The sequence below is a fragment of the Furipterus horrens genome, unplaced genomic scaffold (assembly GCF_987537825.1).
Source record: "Furipterus horrens unplaced genomic scaffold, mFurHor1.1.pri manual_scaffold_3, whole genome shotgun sequence".
In the NCBI taxonomy this organism is placed as follows: Eukaryota; Metazoa; Chordata; class Mammalia; order Chiroptera; family Furipteridae; genus Furipterus; species Furipterus horrens.
This window is the reverse complement of record NW_028327173.1, coordinates 178,153,132-178,175,469: the sequence shown is the minus strand read 5'-3', so window position 1 is coordinate 178,175,469 and position 22,338 is coordinate 178,153,132. Positions and strand designations below refer to the sequence as shown.

General features: G+C 34.8%; 1 protein-coding gene across 2 annotated transcripts in view; it reads right to left on the bottom strand.

Annotated features, from left to right (window-relative positions):
* ARID4A (AT-rich interaction domain 4A) overlaps window positions 1-22,338 on the bottom strand; it is a 53,825-nt gene that overhangs the window by 11,900 nt on the left and 19,587 nt on the right. For both annotated transcript variants that reach the window (XM_090270926.1, XM_090270927.1), the window contains 8 exons: window positions 21,831-21,997; window positions 12,051-12,123; window positions 11,162-11,256; window positions 10,913-11,010; window positions 9,931-10,162; window positions 6,982-7,232; window positions 3,905-4,102; window positions 35-119 (listed from right to left, as the gene is read on the bottom strand). In XM_090270926.1, the coding sequence (XP_090127052.1) occupies window positions 35-119; window positions 3,905-4,102; window positions 6,982-7,232; window positions 9,931-10,162; window positions 10,913-11,010; window positions 11,162-11,256; window positions 12,051-12,123; window positions 21,831-21,997 (1,199 nt within the window). The remainder of the gene's footprint in view (window positions 1-34; window positions 120-3,904; window positions 4,103-6,981; window positions 7,233-9,930; window positions 10,163-10,912; window positions 11,011-11,161; window positions 11,257-12,050; window positions 12,124-21,830; window positions 21,998-22,338) is intronic.

Sequence of the window (22,338 nt, the reverse complement as noted above, 5' to 3'; positions counted from 1 at the left end):
ACCTATCATAAATGATATGAATCTATGAACATACTTTAGCTTTTTTCTTCTGTTTTTTCTTTGGTCCACCTTTGTCCAAAGGCCAGATTATCCTGTCAGCCTTCACCCATTCATCATACCTTAAAATAAAGAATATATTTAAAAAGTCACAATAATACCTTATTTGAAATGCATTCATCAAATAAAAACAAGAGTGGGATAAATGAAAGCTTGTTTCTAGTGTTGGCAGAAACGTAAAGGGCACAGTGGCTGGTTTGCTGGTAACCAACTAGATGCTTTGTATACCTGCCATCAATAAGGCAAGACAGGACAATTTCTTAGGGTAAACAGGCTTAAAAGGAGAGCTAGGTAAGCAAATTCTAAATAGATTCAAGACCGTTTGAACTGCTTTGTTCTCCACAAAGATTTGAACTTAATGAAGTAAACTGATTCTGCTTTGGAATTTTATTTTATTGACCAAATAATTTAAAGATAAGTCAGGTAAATTCAAACTTGTAATATGATCAGTTCCAGATGTATTTATGAAGTCCTTTTCAACTCTCTTTCCTCACAGATTTCTCTAGCCTCTAGTACTTGAATAAAATTTTATTCTGAACTAAGTCACCACCAAGACTGAAATTTTTAGATATTTCATTTCCTTTACCTAAGTTTATTCTGTTTAGCTCAAGTTGAAAACTCATTTCCCCTATACCTTTTTCCAAATTACTAACATCACTTTTTTAAAGCTTTTTCCAAAAAACTCCACACCTGAGGACATGTTTATTGATTTTAGAGAGAGGAAGGGGGATAGAAAGAAAAACATCAATGTTAAGAGAGAAACATTGCCCAAGGATACACATATTTATTTTTTAAGAGAAAAAGATAAATATGTTAGAAACACCAATTGGTTGGTTCCCATATGTACCCCAACCAGGGATCAAACCCGCAACCTAGGTATGTGCCCTGACTGAGGACTGAACCCACAACCTTTTGGTACACGGGACAACGCTCCAACAAACTGAGCACCGCCCAGCCAGGGCTACTGACATCACTATTGAATTTCAATATAGTCAGCCAAAGTTACTAATCAGGGGCAAATAAGCAATTTAACTTCCAGAACTAAATATAACATTTCTTACATTATATAAATATACAGGTATTTATAGAGCTCTATCAAAATCTGAACATTTAAGCAAACGACTACAGGCAGTCCTTGCTTTGAACTTGCTTTGTGTGTGAATGGAGACCATACCCTTATTTTGTAACCCAGTTACCATTAAGCTATGCAAAGCAAGGACACAGTTCCAATACCCACAAGTTTTGTTTGACATGGTATCACGATTACTTATCCTATGGTTTGAAAACTGTCTCCATCTGGATCAATCCAATATCTTCATTTTATCTTTATTTTACCAGGCGAAGTATCTGTACATTCTGACCTTATTTAGAAGTATTCATTCATTTGAACATTTACTAACGGCCTACCTAGCATGCCAGGCATTGTATGAAGAAGTATGTAGAGAATAATAGAGATGACAAGGAAGGCCCTTGCTCTCATGCAACTTGCAGTCTGGTATGAGAGATAGACATACAGTAAAGCCATGTATAGTCTGGTAAATGCAATAAGAGGGTTATTGTATATCTGGTCCAGGGTTAACAAAAAGGAGTGAGTAATTCTGCCCAATTCCAAAATTCCATAGAACATATCAGGCAACCAAGAAGCACAAGCCCAGAAATAAATAAAAAAACAAATAAGATAAATGGGGGGAAGAAGCAGAAGTCTGATCTGGTGTATACTTGGTACCAGTCACCATGGTATATCATATAGGCACTTGAGCATTAATATTGCCAACCAAGGGTGGTCCCTGTGTTAGAAATCCAACTAGATTCTCTAGGAACTAGAGTGGCTCAATGTCACTGAACAGACTAGAATTATACCAGCTTTTAGGAGTATGGAGAGATAGCGAAAAACCATGAATGATGTGAGTAAATAGTTAAGTAAATATTTAGGAGCTGAACTAGTTAGGAAGAATGTGAGTATACAGTAAAATGATTGTTGAGAACAGTCATACAACAAAACATTAAATAGACGAGAGAGGGAGATGACAGCAAGGGGAAATTCTAGAAAGCAGAACAGAAGAACATTGCACACAGATGATAAGTGAGATTGGATGGTTGTAAACTGAATAGAATCTAAGGAAAAAAGAAGACTAATATGCCATAACTGCAAAGATAGTGACTCAAAGTTGGTAAAGTAGTCCTTCCCTCTTGAACTCAACAACATGTACATATATAAAACAACAGTGAGATAGACTGAGTTTGTTTCTAATGTTGGTAGAAATGTGAAAAATGAAGGGCATGGACTGATTTCAGAAAAAGAAAATTAAAGGCTTATATGCAAAAAAAAAAACAGATTTAAAAATCTTTTATACGTGATAAGCCCAAACTCTTTTAAAATGATGTGAGATGAAAGAAACCTAACTGTCCCTCACTTAAAAAACAAAAAAGGAAAAAACAGTCCTGGCTGGTGTGGCTCAGCAGACTGAGCGCCAGTGTGTGAACTGAGGGTTGCCAGTTTGATTCCCCATTAGGGCATATTCCTGGGTTGCGGGTTAGGTCCCAAGTTGAGGAAGGTGTGAGAGGCAACTGATCAATCTCACACATCAATGGTTCTCCCCCTCTCTTTTCCCCTCCATTCTCCTCTCTCTAAAAATAAATAAATAAAATCTTTAAGAAAAAAACAGTTAACATTTACTTGGGCACTTATTAAGTGCCAGGCATTGTTCTAAGCACTTCATATGTTAATACAGGTATTACCACTATTTCTCACAACAGCTCTACAAAGTAGGTACTTTATCTTCCCCAATTTAGAGATGAGGGAATCGAGGTATAACAGAGTAAACTTTGGAGCACTCTGGCGCCAAACACAGGGCAAGCAGAGGTATCAAACACACAAGACTTTTTAAAGGAGAAAGAGAAAAGTAGTCCCTGCCATTCAGTAACTAGCCTGGTTATATCATGTGGGCCTTGGTGTTGCTGCAGAAGTGATCTGACATCACACCTAGTCATGTTGTTTTTCTGTTGAACATGAACCATTTCACAGAACATCATCATCAGACAAGTCTTGCAGTGTGACTGTGATGGATCAAGACAAAAAGAAAACCACTCCCTAATAAAGTGTAAACAAAGAAAAAACAGGAACAGTGTACAAACCACAAAAATGACCAAACATCCTTTTTTCCCTGACTGCAGCTTCTTTACAAATTTGCAGCATTAACATTGGTCTAGTGTTCTCTCTTTATAGATAACCCTTATTAAGATAACCAATCAGAGGACTAACCCTGTATATTGACAGCATCCAATCCACAGCAAAGCCCTTAAAACCTTCCCTGAAAGCATCAAACAGATGCTCAAATCTAAGCCCTTTCTAACATTATATTTTTTATTAATCAATTTAGAATTATTACAATGCTTGATAGAGTTCTGATATCTAATAAAGGTAATAAACAAAAAACCACTTGTACTGTTGGGAGTTGTGGTCCTGGCTCTGCCCATGTCCTACAGGATGTTGTCACAGAATCTTGGGCTATGGCTGTTCCCAAATGTGGTGTCCTGGGCTTTAATTGGTTTGACACTCTCTTACTAAATAACCCCACAGTCCTCCATGCTGTACATTCTCCCTCCCTGCAAATGAGTAATAAATTCAACTTGTTCAACTACAAGTATAATCCAGGTGACCTTTGGCTGGAAGTACTGGCACAGCTAGTAAAAGAAGGGGAATGTTAGAAGTCTTTGAAAATTAGGATACAAGGTATGCTTTGTAAATACACATATACCATTTGCTTTGGTTCTTCACAACATTAATTTTATCTTTTTGAACCACTGAGAGAAATTTCAATAGTAAGAAAATACATTTCTTGCTTACCTGACATTCCATCCATAGTAATGTACCAAATATAAAACTTCTCCATCGTCAATTTCAGTGCTTTTAATACTGGCTTCATAGATTTTCTGTGTTTTCCCTCGTCCATATTTTACTTTCACTTTGGTTCCTGTGAGGCAGGGTTCCATGTCTTCCTCATCTTCCTCCCCTTCAGAGTCACATTTGGTTTCAGTTTCTTCCCTGCAGTAAGTTATAACATTGATAATGCTACTAATAACTTAATGAAGAACAAATTAATATATGCAAAAAGAATCCAACATGTAGAATACTCACAGCCTAAGCATTACCTTAATAGCATGTCAGTGGAGGAGGAGAAGAAGGAGGAGAAGGAGAAGATTTTTATGGACTACTTACTAAGGAATGTGTTTATTATACAAAGGTGCACTTTACCAAAAGTAAATCCAGACTTCTTAAAGGCCAATCAATAATCACAGTTAATGATGATGTGGAGTCAAATAAATGACTTTTGTTAAAACAAAATGAGAACCATATGCTCTGAAAAAGTCTTTAGAATTCTTACTCAAGTGTCACCTTATATGCAAAAATTATCTAAAGAGAGTTTGTAACCTCCTGCAACTAAATTGTTTGAAATCTACTACTACTTTCTACTCAATTTAGAATGGTTCTTAGCAAACTACTTTTTGGTAGATAAAATAATGAACAAGAGCTATCTATCTGAGTAACCATATCTTTTAAACTAGTTTATATTTTAAAGGTCTCCCACCCTAACAAGAAATAATAAATATTTCAATATCAGGTCACTTGTTGACCTATGGGAGAGCATCAAGAGAACAAAGCTTTGTTTATCTTATATTGATTACTATGAGTTTTCACTCATCTCCCATTAACTTTTCTTTGTTTTGATAATCAAATATAAAGGAAATTCACACTAGGAGGTCCAGTAATATTTTAAATATTTTTAAAATAAACATCCTGTGTTAACCTTGCAAGAATTCAGAAGGGATTTGCATCAAAGACCATTCTACTGTTACTAGAGTATTAAATGCTTAAGAGGGCCATGGCCAGTGTGGCTCACTTGGTTGGAGCATCAGGCCATAAACCGTAATGTCGTAGGTTTGATTCCTGGTTTGATTCCGCAACATGCCTAGGTTGCAGGTTCAGTCTGGGGTGTGTACAAAAGGCAACCAATTGATGTTCCTCTCACATCAGTGTTTCTCTCCCTCTCTCCCTCCCTTCCCCTCTCTCTAAAATCGATAAGCAAGTCCTCCAGTGAGGATTTTTTAAAAAATGCTTAAGAGGAGGTATAGTGATCTATAGTAAACATAGTGCATTGTTTTGGGGACCACCAGGGAACCAGACATGAAAAAGCTTTGACAATCCATTTGCCTTGGGAATGTTTTTTCTCCAAAGGTATCTTCCAATTACAGCCTGATAGAGTAATTTCAAAACACTAGGAGAGAAACTACTTAAAACAAATTTCTATAGATAGAAACATCTTCCATTTCCACAATTTCTGCTATAGAATGAGAATACAGACTATGTTTGTCTACATAATCAATTTTTATTTAAAAAAAGGGACTACTATTCTTCATATATGTCTGAAATCTTCTCTGAAATATTTGTTCCACCTATATATCAATTATAAAGCCTTAAAAAAACCACATATTTTGTCCTGACTGGTGTGGCTCAGTGGGTTGGACATTGTTCTGCAATTGAAAGGTCACTGGTTTGATTCCTGGTCAGGGCACATGCCTGGGCTGCAGGCCAGGTCCCTGGTTGGGGGCATGTGAGAGGCAAATGATCTCTTACACATCGATGTTTCTCTCCCTCTTTTTCTCTCTCCCTTCCCCTCTCTCTAAATATTACATCTTTTTTAAAAAACCCACATATTTTATAACTTTTTATGTATTACATATTATATTTTGATGCTTACTATTAACAAAACTTCAAACTATAATTAAGCCCTACATTTTAAGTGGTTCACTTTTACTTAGATTTACTGTCCAAATATTTGAAATATCATTATACTCAGCTCCAAGTACTTCCTCCCACTTTTCCTAATCCTAATTCTATTTCACTACAGAACTTTCTTTATTCACTAATCTAATTCACATGTAATTGTGATAGCTCCTGTACTTAATTTTATTGAACCATAAAATTACCTCTCCCACTCACCACTTTTATTTTTCTAAATATTTTGCCAATAGTTAACTTTCAGATGGATGTCAGCCACTTTTCCCAAATATTGCTCAATAACTCAGATTTCTAGAAAAACTTAGCATCATTATAATATAACTGAAAAGTAACTATGGAAATGAGCTTACAAGTGTGTTATGCTGTGGTTGCTAAATTAAAATCCATTTCTTAGTAGTATATAAAAATTAGTAAATCTCTTTGATAACAGAGAAATGGCCAACTAAATACTGTCGGATATTACTTGGATCTAGTTGGACTGCCTAATTGGTTATTTTTAAGTCAATTCAGTCCAAACATGTATATAATACACGGAAAAAAAAACAACAACACAGTTTTCACTCAACAGCAAACAGGATGGACATTAAAAAAGCTGAAATTTATTGGTGTGATGTGGGGCAAGAACTTATTTTCCAAACAAGAATCAGGGGTGCATGCCACTTAATCTAATACAATAACTTGAAAAAGAAAAATGTCTTAGATAAAGCTAACACACAGAAACATCTGCTAGTACTGTGCACCCATGTGTTTGTTAGCTTTCCCACATTGTACCTTTTTTAAAATGGAATTTTTGCTGTCGCTGTTTCCTCTTGTCCACTTCCTCCATTTTTCTCCAGCTCCCTTCCCTGCTGTCAACTGCAGGACCTTTCTTTTGACTGGGTGACACAGCCTTCTTTGAGGCCACTGTTTAGGGCACAAGTGCTATTAAAATGGTGCGACCAGTATATTCTCCAATTCCGAAAGGCGATACACATCATCTTCACAATGTGTTTCACCTTCATTAGACAAGAGGAATGGAAGTCCCAATAAGAAAACATTCCCTCAAACCTGAATATCTAAGCAGGAACAGAGTGCTGCTGTGCCCCAAACAGGTGCTTCTGGAGAACAAATATAAGATAATGTACCTCTCTTGGCTTTTCTCTTCCTCTTCATCTGAGTCTTTGTCAGAATCCTCCTGCTTTTTAATTTTCTTCTCCCTTTGCTTTGGTGTATTTTTCCTCCCCAGCAGGAGCTCATTTTCTTTTTTCTCTGCAGTTTCATAGTCATCATCTACATCTTTGTCTTCTGTATCATTATCTTTTAATTTGTCTTCTATTTTCTCGTCTTCAATTTCCTTTTTAATAGAATTTGCATCTCGAACAATCCTCCTTCGTCCCTGTAGAGGGGATAGAAGCTTTAAAGCAGCTATCACTACAAGGGAGGCAGGGGGTGGACGACAGAAAAATTTATCTTTTCCTTCAACCTTCATAGCAATGACTAGCCTCTGTCTTGAGACATGACACTGACAACTTAACTCCTGGGTACTGTTGTCTCTTCCTCTTTAAAGTAAAATAATACCTCATGTAAATTAATTAATTATGCCCAGATCTATTATGATCCTTGGCTACAGACTACTGGTAGCTCAGTTGGTAAGAGCATTGTCCCTAACACCAAGGTTGTGGGTTTGATCCCCAGTTAGGGCACACACAAGAAGTAACCAATGAATGCGTAAATAAGTGGAACAACAAATCCATGTTTCTCTTTCTCTCTCCCTTCTTCTCTATTCCTCTCTCTCTCTCCCATCTCTCTGAGATCAGTAAATTAAAAAATCTTAAAAAAAGAAAGAAAAATGTTCTTCACTACATTATCTCACTTCTAGTATTTCTTGACTACAAGTTTTAAAAGCACTATCTAAAGGTCAATGATACAAGTTGATAATAATAATAAATCAACCTCCTAAATCATGGAATTTAAAAAGCTCCATGGCCTCTTTCTGTTTTTTAAGATAGAATTTATTTTATCATTATATTTCTGTGTGACTACATTTTAAAAATACTGAATTGTATCAATGGCCAAAAGTGAGCTGATTTCTTTGACTGAGTCTCTGGAGAGCTCACTGGGCCTATGGAATACTGTTCTATACCCCCCACCCCCAAAGTTTTACCCAGCCTCTTGCTGCATGCTCAACTGACCATGAAACTGGTGAGCCATTTAATTATTCCCTAAATTCTCCTTCAAGTCAGCCTCCATACAATGGCGAGATTCCCGTCTACTTGGAATAAAGTGAGGATAAAAAAGCCAACAAGTTAGGGAGCACTAAAATACAATTACTATTTCAGTATAACAAACGTTTTTTTAACTATGTATTAGTTAAACTTCCAAGGTAAAAAAAGAACTTCATTTTTCTTATCACAAAGAACTAAAATGTAAGTTCCACGGGGGCAGGGATTTTTGTCATGCTTACTTTTGTATCCTCAGATCTAGACAGTATCTGGCACAAAGCAGGTGTTCTTAAAATATTTTTATGTATAAATAACAGATTTTATCTATTAAAATTTAGTTCCGTTTACCTTTGTCCCAGAAATCCCATTTTTAGAAATCTGCTCTCTCTATTCAGCTACATTAGGAGGACATTTTTACAAGCATATTTATTTTGCAGCACTTCTTATAATTGTAAAAAATTGGAGAAAATCTTAGGGAAGTAAATTTATGCTACATCTCTACAATGCAGATGTTTTAAATAAGATGAGGAAAGTCTATGTAATGACAAGGATGTCCACAATACATACAGTGGGGATATTATTCAGTCTTAAAAATGGAGACATTCTGACACAGATGTGGATGAAAACTTGAAAACATTATGCTAAGTGAAATAAGCCAGTCACAAAAGGACAAACACTGTATAATTCCACTTATATGAATATGATACCTAGAGCAGTCATTGTCATAACGATATAAAGTGGAACGGTAGTTGCCAGAAGCTGGGGGAGATGGGAATGGAGTTATTTTTTAACGGGTACAGTTTCAGTTTTGCAACATGAAAAAAGTTCTGGAAATGTATGGTAGTGATAGTTACACAACAATGTGGATGTAGTTAATGCCACTGAACTGTACATTTAATATTGGTTATGATAAATTTTATTATGTGTATTTACTACAATTTTTAAAAGTTAAAAAAGAGACCAACCAATTTATATGTTTCATAAAATTCACTAGAAGATTCCACTTACTAGATGGCAGTCAGAATGGACAGTTCAAAAAAAATGGTTAAGGTGACTTCAACCTCCTCTTTCATTAAATACGATTTCACTGAAAAACCAGATATACTGCAGTAACTGAACTTCTTTGACAGTGATAAATTATCTTTCTCCTGAAATTTGATAAATCCTACTATGTAGGTAACATTCAACAATGATCAAAATAGTGGATGACAATTCTTACACAGAACTTCTTTAGTAGTGGAGAGGAAGAGTAGTTAAAAGATAAAAGCAGTGTATATGTGACTACAAAACAAGACAGAATATGAAAAAAACTGCCACAAGAGCTATGCAGTGTGATATGGAGTAACGGAGAAAGAAAAGATCCCACCTGGCTGGGAGTGCAGGTATTAATAAAGAGGAGATTCATTCATATAACAAATATTTAACAAGTCCTTACTCATAGTGTCAAGCACTATTCTAGATGTCTGGAAACTGTCAACGAACAGAATAAAGATGAATCCCCACCCTCGTGAAGTGTGATTCTAGTGCAGACTGGGTTAAAAGAAACAAGATATTGTAAAATAAACAGAGTAAAGAAGTAAATTACAGATAAGAGTAACATTAGAGGAATGTGCGGTGATTATCTGAGATTAACCCCAGATGAGAATGGCTTGAACAAACATAAACAGGAGGAATGAGTTTTCAGGTAGAAGAAATAATATGTGATATATTTAGAGAAAAGTAGGGAGAATGGCCTGGTTGAAACAACCAAATGCTAGAAAATAAATTAGGTTCATTGGAGTACTTTTGTATATGTGTATCTGAAAGTGTCCATAATAAAAAATGTTAAGTAATGCTTAAAATAAACCAGATAAAAGTAGTTCAAGTACTTACCCTTGAAGATTTTAATTCGGTTTCTTCTCTTTCACTTTCACTATTTGAATCAATATTTTCCTCAGGCTCACTCTTTACTTCTACTAAAGGCATTTCTTGGTCTAGTTTTAGAGCCTCTTCCATTGATTCTTCTAAGTCTTTTTTTTCCTCTTTTACTTTTGGCTCATGATGGTGAATAGTTCTGAACTGAATATTTGCAGAACGGCAGTACTCCTCAAAACCATAGAGATATCTAAACAAACAATATTTCCTTTTAATATATCTTCGTCTTTAGATTTAACTTGAATACTATATAATTAAACACACACATTTTTAAAAGTAAAACTCAAGACTTTCTTTTTTTTTTGAAGTACTTTTTCTGTTACTAAATTCTTGGTGTTTTATAAAGAATTATAAACAGAAATTTTAATCAAGAAATAAATTTTCTCCCTAAAAACTCTGAGCTTATGCCCTGGTTGATGTGGCTCAGTTGGTTTGATTCCCAGTCAGGGCACATGCCTGGATTGCAGGTTCGGTGCCTGGTTGGGGCATTCAGAAGAGGCAACCAACCAATCAGTGTTTCTGTCTGACATGGATATTTCTCTCCTCTCCCTCCTTCCTTTCATCTCTCTCTAAAATCAATAAGCATGTCCTCAGGTGAGAATTAAAAAAAAAAATTAAGCTTGTGATAACTGCACATAGCTATCATAGTTTGAATCTAAGGGTTGTTCACACAAAAGATACAGATCCAATACATCACCGTTTCAGACTATAAACGCTGCCTACATCCCTGATTTTGAAAGAAAATTAGGACAACATGAAAAATGGAGCACAGTAGACTTGGTGCACTGAAATAACTTTCAATCACAAGTATATATTAACCTAAACCTCTTTATAACACTCTCTAATTCTAATGTTCTTTAATATGTTATTTTTTAACAAAATAAATGGGAGATATTCCCTGTAGATATTTATTCTTTGACAAATAAAATACACTACTTACTTTCTATAAGCAGTTTTTACATTGTAGGAAGCAGCTGAATTCAAAATAGGAATGCCAAGGTCCATATAAATTTGCTTCCATACAGCACCACTATCAATCTGGAAAATTAATTTTTATTTGTTAGTATTTGCAAAGGGAAATAATCTTTACACTAATATTCTAGGTTCACTAAGAAAATGTGTTTATTACCTAAGTACACACAACAGTGAAAGATTAGATGATTAAACTTTTCATCACTTCCTTACTTACATTGTCACATCCACCTTGATGATAAACCAGTCTAAAGAGTTTGAAGAGATTGAGATCTTTATAGCCCAAAACAGGTGGTTTGTTGATTGGAGTACCTATATTTAATACCACAGGGTAGAGATAACATGTTTATTCAAATGGAAAATACTAAGTTATAAAAGCTATCAATTTCTATTTTCCCGAAGTTCATTAATCAGTGGCATATATTTAAAGAACCTTAAATTCTAAATTACATAAGACAACACAAAATATTCTCTATATTCTTTATACTGCATTATGGTGATCCTTAGATTTACTTCCATAACTAATAAAATCATCTCTCTATCTATCACTGAATTGGGTAAAACTAAATTAAATCTTAGGACTACCTGGTGTAGCCAACAAGGTTGTTGATTCAAGAAGCCTGGGCAAGAATATACACAATGAAAAGGGTACACAAATGTTAAGACTGTTAACAGTAATTTCAAGGATGATTTCTGAAGGGCCACAGAGTGTCTAGGACAATTTATCTAAGGGTTTCCCAGGACTCGTGTATTGTGAAGAAGTATGGTGATTTATAAAGGTTCTACTTCTTCTAACTCTAAAGCTTTTATTTCTCCTAACTTCTAAATAGAATTCCTATTCTATTTTCACAGGAACTGACCTATTGTTTTTAATTTGAAACCAAGGGTCAGGCTAGTTTACTTGCCACAAAGACAGCATTAGTTAATTAATGGGTAAGTAGATTAACATTATGACTCTTCACTTTCTGTTACTGAAACATCATAATATGTTTTGGTTTTACAAGTCCCAAGGGGACTAAATTTAATTATACCCAAACTATTTTCCTATATATTCCTACTAAAAATAAGTATTAATAGCTGTTTTTATTCCAAATGCATGAAAGTACCTCTGTCTTCCATAAACTTATAAAGCTGTTGGAGGAAGTTGTCCCTCTCTTCAGGATCAAGTTCTTCTTCAGGCTGTAAAGGTAAAACATACAAATAAGTAGAACAATGAATAGGATAATATACATTGTCTTTGTTTGTTTTGTGAACTCAATGTAAAGGGATAAATTTTAACAAAGCTGAAAAGTACAAATTTCCTCAAAATCCTACGATACCAGATTTTAAGTCATATTTTGATGGAGCTCATGTGGTGCAGCTGTCAAAATATAAAATCGCTACCCTTTACCCCACTGCTCACTCTAACCTGACCCTTGAGTATCACCATAAGGACTAAGATTAGCCTTCAGAAAAAGGTTCAGGAGTGCGGTGAGAGTGTTTTAATCTCACTTGGTATTTTTTTTAATCCATTAATATACCAACTGACCTGTATAAATACACTGATAGATGAGCACAATAATTACAATGTATTTATTATAAAAATAATTCATATACAAACAATAAAATTGTGTTATTGTAGAATAAACAGTAACCAAAGGTTGCAATGTGACATGGCAAAGATTTCTTATTTAGACAGCAGGCACAATATTTTTTAAAAATTTAAATGCCTTTAAATGAGTCATATAAATTCTATTTTGTCCCAGACCCTACTACTCCATTTTATCACACTAGCCTGCTTTTCTCATTTGCTTGGTGTTAAAAGTTGACTTTGAGATCCCTGAATAGAAGACAATAAATTTTTCTTAGGAAAGAAAACTAGATAAATAACCGCTAATTTAGTTGGGGGTGGAGTAGGGGAACTAATGGAAACATTCATGTAAAAACAACTCTTCCTACACCTTAGTGTTATTTTTTACTAATTATATACCTAGTGATTTCTTCTTATACAGTCAAGGGTTTGGCTCTAGTCAGACAAATTGGCTATGGGCTTTAATAAGATAGTGCCTTTTCTGATACACTACTTATAAACTAATATTTGGGAAAATTCTCATTTAAAATTTATTCAGAATGACTTATAACACTGTAGTAGTTTCAGTTTTACCAAATATAAAGAAACATAAGTCAAAGTTCTACTAAGCCTCAAAAATTGCCAGTTTACAAAGTTAGTAGGGGTCATTACTTAAATGCTCACATCAACATATGGCAGTTTTTAACAATATTGTATGCCAACTGTAGTTGAAAAACAAATTTAAAAAAATAAACATTTATACCAAAAAAAGATGGCAGTCTTTTTCTCCTTATGAATTAAAATATCTTGCTTTTGCAAGGTTATTAAAACAATTGCCAATTGGGGAGAACCCTCTAACACTATGCTGTACCCCTTGAAACTGGTACAAAATAATACTGAATATTAACTGTAATTGAAAAAGAAAAAAAAATTGAAACTGCCAATGAGTTAACTCAAGAAAAAAAGTAATCGAGTAGCCAAAGAATCAATTCAGATGTTGATTTTCAGGACTTTCAGTACGGGGGGGTGGGGGACAAAAACCCCTTATGCCAGACTGGCTCTATGCTTTGCTTGGCCTCATAACCACAATGTTCTCTCCCCAGGCTAACAACTCCTTTCCAGTATTTATGATCATATAGAATTCAAATGAAACCATCGGATCCAGTGTACATAAAAGCAATTTTTTAAAAAGACACTGATTTGAAATAAAGTTTCTTCCAAAACAGGTAAACAAAATGCAGCCATCGATTGCAGATTAAATAGTTATTAAGGTTATATCAACCATTTGATAAATTCTTAGTGATTAAGAATATAGTTTTATAAATAAAAATTGGTGATTTAAAAGTTAGCGGATGTCCAAGAGTATAGTAAGTTCCATGAGAAACCATGGGCATAAAATTTTAAGTTTAGATGTAACTATCAGGTGTAAAAACAAGATATAAATGAATAAAGAATTTTACTTATAAACAAATACCTTCCTGAAATAAAATTTATTTCCACACACAAAGAGGAGGCTATGAACAAAGTTTTAAATTTACCTGATGGTCTTTGCAAAAATTAAAATTACTTAATCTCTTTCCATTAGCAATCTTCACAGTCTGTCTTTGAAATTAGCTGTGTTATCACCTTGGAGTAGATTGCTTATGCTAGGAAATCTCTCCAACTGGAATGGGTCTTCACGGATTTTGTTTGGGGGCTCATATTTACTATCACAGTGTACTTTCTCTGTTCATGGTATCTTCACAACTATACCATCTCTCTCCTCATGGATACTTAGAAGGTGTTGCATCCCTCAAGGGTTTTAGAGTGGGAGAGGGTTGTAATAATGGGAGGCAGAAAGTCTACTAGAAGGCTTATGAGCCTTCTTCCCTTCATTGAGTCAAGCATGTAAAGAGTAATTATGCTCCCAGTAAAATGGCAGGGAAGGGGTTAAGGATATAGACGAGGCATGACCATGATCACCATTTCAAGAAATCATCAGTATTAGTGTATTTATCTACATTACTAGATTATGAATTTTCTGACTTTGGAAACTATATCTTCAAGTTCAGTTCAAACATGTGTTGATAATTACCATGAGCCAGGGACTATGCAAAAGTACTGTGATTAAACAAGAAAACATGGTAGCTTCTACTTTTGCCCTTCTTAGTCTGGCATGTGGTGTCAAAATGTAAAATAATCAATTCATCACAGTATGGTAAGTGTTGTAAAATATATAAAAGACTAAGGGAGGGAATGACTAGTTCTGCTGGGGATAGACTGATGGTGGTAATACGTATCAGAGAAGGCCTCCAAATGTGAAGAGCAGACTGGGCTGTCTGCTAGAAGCAAACAGCATAAACTCAAGGCTGACAAAGGCAGACTGATTAGGAAAGACTTTGTGAAGACGTGCTAGGGAATCAGAACTGAATACTCTGGGCAGCTATGCAGTCTGAGAAAGCTAAAGAGAAATTAGGTCAGATCTGTTTTTAAAAGTTCTCTGCCAAGAATGAGTTTGATGGACTGGAAGGGAAAAGGAAGCTATTATAGCAGTCTACAAGGAGGAGGATCAGTGCCTGAACTAGTCTTGCCACTTGATGATGGGAAGATGATCCCTCCCATGAAGGAGAGGAGAGAGGGAGAGAAGGAGAGGAGAGAGGGAGAGAGAAAGAGAGAGAGAGAGAGAGAGAGAGAGAGAGAGAGAGAGAGAGAGAGAGAGAGAGAGAGAGAGAGAAGTTAATGCTGATATATATATATATATTTTTAGTTTAAGTCTTAATTAAATTATTCACGTTTGTAGTCCTCAAGTTCCAACACACTGGAATGCTTGGTAAGTTCTATGATGCTATTTTTCTCACAATTTTATTACCAATGACTGGAATTTAGGTTAGACACTGTATCATTATGTAAATGAAAATGATGTCTGTGAAAATGAACTGAGAAGCTTTTCTTCAGCTGTTTCACATTAAATAAGTTCCAGGGCTAACATTCATGATAATATAAATGCAATAGGAGTCAGAGAACAGAGAGAAAATAAGAATGACTGAGGTTGTTCGTGGTTGTGGCATCATCATTTGCTAGCATTCACCTTATTCCTTTCCCAAATACATTAATAACAAAAATGATTGATGAATTACTCAGAAAAGGCACAAAACTAGTGAAGAATGGACTTGAAGCATTTTATTGGGATGAGAGATGAACATACTTTGTTATTTATTTTTTAATAAGAATACCTTATTTTTGCTGAGCTATTAACTTACTTAGCTAGAAACTCTACTCTCTAGAACATAAATTAGGAAAGTGAATGGAAAGTGTCCAAATTGTTGAAATATATGAGGTCTGTCCAGAAGGTATCCAGCCATGTAACAGGAAAAATAGAGACAGTTATTGAAGAAGATACAACATACAAGAAACATTGTACATAGGATGATGCCTCAGTCCCCTTCAAAGTAGGCACCTTTGGACTTCACACAGTTCTCCCAATTGCCATCCACCACCCTATCTTATTTTCCTAACTCTCATCAACGGTCTGCAATCTCTTCCCTTTCAAAGGTGATTTTAGTTTTGGAAAAAGCCATAAGTTGCAGGGTGCCAAATCTGGGCTGCAAGGGGACTGAGTCAGCTGGGTATTTTGATGTTTCATCAAAAAACTCTACACAAGAAATGATGCATGAGCAGGCATGTTGTCATAATGAAGCTGCCAATCACCAGTTGCCCATAGCTGCAGCCTTCTGAATCATCCAAATAGTTTCCATGGAGAAATGTTCAAATTTCATGCAAAATTTGATCCAGACTTATTGCTCTACTAGCTCAGTGACTTTGAATGTGACGGCCACACAGTGTACATGCTCACTCACTGGAGTCTACAGCCCCCACTGACTAGTACAGTAAAGTTGTCATTGTTCACATGTGTGCAGTCCAGTCCACTCCTTCTGGCTGCCAGGTTACATCACTGTTGTGCAAAGCATTCTGGACTTTTTCTGGACAGAGCTCTATGTCAGTAAAAGATGATACATTTTACACAAAGTATCTCAGAACCATATCACATATACACAGTTCTAATGAGTGGGTTAGGGTAGTTTCTTAGCACCTAACAGATCAGAACCACAAAGACTGACATTTTGAAAGTGGAGAAGGATGTAAATAAACTCGATCTCTGTGGTTTCCCTGCATGTGTATTGCACGTGAAGGTACATGTATTTTGTTGATGGCGTCTCAGCTCTCACAAACTTCTACAGGTGTCCTTAATAAGTTATTATTATACAACATTCTCCTCTTTTTTGGCATTCCAGTACACCATGCTTATTTTTCAATTCCAAAATACTGTGTTTGTGAATTAATGTTATTTTAGATAACAGTAGCTGTTTTACCCTTCCTACCGTCTACAGCACCTCCCCTGGTCCTCTTTGTTGGCTCCCCTTCTCACCCCACCTCTGGAACTCCACTACACATTCTCTCAACTCCTCAGTTCTTTCAATCCTTTGCTCTCTCACCCACCACTACTTCAAAAAAGAGAGGCTGAGCCTGGAGTCCTCTAAAGTGGGCAGATCCCTCTAGTGAGTAGGAGAGGGTATTAGAACCATACTCTGGAAAGCTCCATTCTGGGGAGCTCAGCACTGCAAGCAGTACATCACCAGCTCTAAAGGCAACTGTGGGCTGGAAGACTAATGTAAAACAGCAGCAATACTAGTAACTGCTTATGTTTTCAGTATATAATTTTAAATTCAAAACATATTAAATAGCCTTACTGATCTTTTAAAACTGTGAAATAAATACCAGAACTTATTAAGGTTAATGCATCTAACATTTATTAAGTTATGCTGAACCACTATAATTCAGGTAGAGCTCTCTTTATTTGGACATATATGTCTTTTGGACTCTTTAAATCTTATCTATTGTTCATTATTTTCTGAGCTTTTAAATGTTCATTTAATTTTCCTATTATATTTAATACGAATAAAGGAAATGGGCGGCACAAAGGTGATACTCGATGCAATATACCTGACAACAAGCAGCTTCTGAGCAACATCTAAGAGGTGGTGAGATGCAGCTATAAGAAGTTCCATATTGTTGGAGAATAGTGGAGGAGAGAATAAAAAGGTGGGCATGCGTTGAATCGTGAAGGGCCAGACTTACAAAGGGCTGAGATAAAAGACCTTAACTTCATCCTGTAGGTGCAGAAAACTATTAAGAGGTTTCCAGCACACATCATTTACATTTTAGGAGGATATCCATGGACAATGGATTGGAGGTGAAGATGAGATAGGAGGGAAAATACTAGACAAAAGATATCTGACATAAGTGGGGACAAGATATGGAGGAATATTATTAGTCAAGAATTCTTACTGCAAATGACAGAAAACTTTCCCAAATTAGCTTAAGCCAAAAGGAATTAATTTATGAACTCACATTATATCATGAGGAAACGAGACTGCCTACAGAGTGCATTGCCTGATACAAGAAATCTAATATGAAATACCTATCCCATGGTTCCTTCCAAAGTGAACTTTCTGGAACCTTAAAACAAATCTTCCAACACTTCGTTTCAAATAGAAATATGTTAGGATAATTGATTGTATAGCCCATATTCATTCATTTATTCAGAAACTATTGAATGAAGGTTTATTCTAAGCCAAGCTTTGTGTTGCTAGCTGGTGGATATTTATATTGCTGGGAAAAGGAAAAAAACAAAAATCAAGAAACTTCTGCTTTCATAGACCTTAAATCTAGAGGAAGAGAAAACATTTTCTTAAAAGTCTGTGAAACCTTCTGTAATCCCTCTAAGCCTCAGTTTTCTCAGTCATAAAACATCCTGTTGTGAGGATTAAATAAACAATCTTACTTTAAAAATCACTAAGTCTTCAAGAATAAACAGAACACTGGAGTACTTTCAGGTTTCCATGAATTGAAAAACTCAAGCACTTATGATTTTATAATAGCAGAATATAATTCTAAGCACTAAATATAACACACCATGGAAAATTCAAAGACTGGAGAAATGGGTATCAATACTTCTAAACAAAAATGAACATTTCTTATAGAAATACACTATATTCTAATTGTCATTACTAAATATGAAGAGATTTTTGAAAGGGCCCAACAGCCTACCTATAGAAAGCCAAAAAAATATAAAAGCTAAGACTAGTCAAATTCCCCTGATATTTAGTCTTTTAAACAGTCACCTATTTATTTTATCCTTAGAAAACTCTCTCACATTCATCCAAACTGAGTATGTCAAGAGTATCTTTTCTAATATAAAATGTTCTTAATGAGACATTTATGTAGTACCCACAAAAATATTCTCCATTAAAATTGCATTAAAATTTATAACCATCAAAAATAGACAGGATCTACTTCCTGTCAGACTGTCAAGTCTTTTCCCACCCAGTAACAGTACAAAATATAGTTCTTGTACTTAAATCCTGAACTACCAATGCTTAGGAATTCAAATAATTTTAAGTAAAAAGATTCTTCTCCATGGTAAAGCCATGGAATTTCAAATCTCCTTACCAAGGCTATATTAGGATACTCAAATCATCAAATATAAAAACAATTTCCACTGTCCATTAACACTGCAAAAGTATCTAACACTTGTATGATTCTACTGCATAACATATACAAACACCATATGAGAGGCTAGTATTGTAATAGTGGTTTACAGAATGTCAGAAAAGATCTTTTTGACTGTTGTAAACCAACATTAAATTGTCATGAAAAGCGCAGCACAATTACATTTTGGGAAGAATATGATCTATAATACAACAGCTCAGCCTCACTTAATGTAGTAAAGGCCTATAATGACTAAGCCAGGTAGGCCCTGGCTTATCAGATTTTAATTTATTTTATACCATACCCATTTTTCCCTTTGAAATATAGCTATACCAGCTTTTCGGTTTATCAATGTATTAAATTTTTAAAAATTACTGTTCAAGACAAGTTAGAATGATTCAGCAACTAAATCTTAAATCCAAGAACAAAAAAATGCAGCTAGTATATTTTTCTAAAGCAAACAAAATCTCACTCAAGAAAATCTAACTGTATGGCCAGAGAAAAAGAGTAATTTGTTTCTATCAAGGAATTCCAATAAAATATATGTAATGAAATTACCATTTGAAAAATAATTTAAAATAACAATCATATAAATCAGTGCCTACATTTTATAATTTTGCTTTTATTTTTTAGTACATGAAAAGCATTCTGATTCACTTAATTGTAACAGGTTCATAATTTAAATAATACATTAGAAGGAGATACTACCTTGCAAAGGTCCTTATCTTTTAAAATTTCTTTACTTGTTACCTGCAAACAATAGGGAACAGAGCTTTCCTTCACTCTTCATTCTTTTTTACTAACATTTACTCACAGATTGAATAAAACATTATGATTTTCATAAAATTAATAGCAGTAATAAGAGCACTATTTACTATTTTATAGCAATCCTCTCCAATCTTACTATAAAGCTTTTTTTACCCTCTTTGTTTAAAATTTCAGGGTTTTTTTTGGGGGGGGGGGGGCTGAGGAGTAGAAAAATGCCTTCTGAAAGGGACACTAGTTAAAAGTATGAGCAAAAATAGACTAATCTCTTTTTAATATTTGGTAATATAAGAGCCTGAACTAATGTTCATTAAAAAAAATATCAAAACCAGACTGCAACAGTTCACACCCTGAAAATGTGGCCTATTTATCCTGAAAATATATAATCTATAAATACAGATAAAATACAGAAATCACATTTGATATTTAGACTTTAAATCCTGAATTCTGCCAACTGTCTCATCATTTTCATTTCAAAATCTATTTTATGTTTCAGAAAAATAGCCTTCATCCTCTCTGATAGTCTAAAAATAGACTCCTCCTGTCTCTCTTACAAAAAACAATTACGCTTGGTTACGAGACCTACTACATCAGTTACATCGGCAATACCTAAAATTCCTATTTAACCTCATTTTTGGCAATCAAAAAGGTAACTAAATATAAAAAAAGTCTTACCTATATGCTGCATTTTCTTTCAAATGCAATATGGTTAGATTCCCCTTCTACTTAATCAGTACAGTGTCTGAACATTTTTCAGTCTGACTTGCAAATATTTGCTTTCCCTCTTAGGGCATAGCATCCGCAGGGTTATACAGCACTACTTACATTCTCTTCCACATAAAAATCAGACATTACATGAAAGGAAAGAAAGACAGCCCATTTCAAAGCATCTGGCAAACCTCCATTGGCAACCTGCCAAGCCTCTGCTAAACCTTCCTGTCTTTCCGAGCATGCTCACTTAAAACCAACAGCACGTTACTATGGCAACTCTGTAGGCAGCCTCTAAGTATGAAGCGCCATTCTGGTTTCAGGGTGCAAAAAACCAAATACTGCAGAGGAAGTAAAAGGTGAGAAATACTGTATGTCTTTCATCACATACAAGGATACTCATTTTATTTCATAAACTCATATTTATATGTGTAAAACAGAAACATGCATTACACATTTTTCAAGCAAATATTTTTCATGTTCAAATAGGTCTTCTTCTTCAGTAAACTCATTCTCTTTGTCTGCCCCTAAGTCCCTTTACCTCATAATAACCAAAATTATACTGAACAATTTATCCCAGTTGTCAGAACACTGCTGAAAAACAATATTCATGTAAGTAATTATGAGGAACTCCATGAATGATTTCCTGCAATTATAAATATACTCAAATGACATATTAATATTACAAAGAAAACCATCAGCACTTAAAAAATACAAGCTATATCTTTTCTATGATTTATCAAACTGCCAAATGGCATACTCTTTCAGTTTGGATAGAATTTTTTTTACCCCCATTACCCTCGAGATACTGTGAAATGTCTGAAAGAGATTAGGTTTTTGGAGTTAAGAGAGACCACAACTAGGTTCAAATCCTTGTTGTCCACATTTAAGCTGTGCCACCTTGGGAAAGTTAGTTTTACGACCCTCACTTTTCTAACCTTTAAAGTAGGATGGCATCAGTTACTTCACATGGTAAAAATGTAAATGAGTTAACAGACGTAATATACCTAAACATTACATTGCTTTCCTCTGCGGTTGTTTGGGAAAGATACTATACAAACAAACACCAAAATACAAGCTTGCACTTGATTAACCTCAAAAGCTCTTCTTTGTAACCTCTTGCCAGCGAAAAATTAGTTCTGATTTACCCACTAAGCTAGAAGAAAAAACAAAAACAAACAAGAAAAAACCTCTCCCCTAAAACAAGTAGAGCTAGAAAAAGACAGAAACAAATAATACAAAAGCTCTAAACAGATGGAAAAATATACAAACATATAATTTTTACTTTAGAATATTAAAATGTTTTTATATGTTACAAACATAAAATTTCACCTACCACCTCTTCTTCCTCCTTTTTGGCCTCCTTTTCCTTCTCTTCTTCATTTTCTTCAGCTGGGCCATCTTCATCATCACTGCTGGATGACTCAAGGATTTCACTTATATCCATTTTCCAATTATCAGGAACAACTCTAGTTTTTAAGAAGATGCTTGCTTTCTGCAGCCCTAAGATGAAAAATGTAATTTAGTAGTTGTTATGGAATCAGCAGCATAGAATAATAGAAAGGCATATCATTCAGAAGATCTGGATTCAAATTCAGTTGTTACTTATAAAATGGTACAATAAACTTGAACCTATTTCGTAAGTTATAATGTCACATTAATGTTTATTATTACCGTAAAGAGTATTTTTTAGAAATCTTAATGGTAAAACATGAAAAGTTAAACTTATCTAAAAACACAGCCATCAAACAAGAGTGAATATCAACTCTAAACAGTTAAAATGGCAGCAGAGAATATTCAATCTTGCTTTAGTTACTATTTGCCATTTAGAGCCACATCATGAA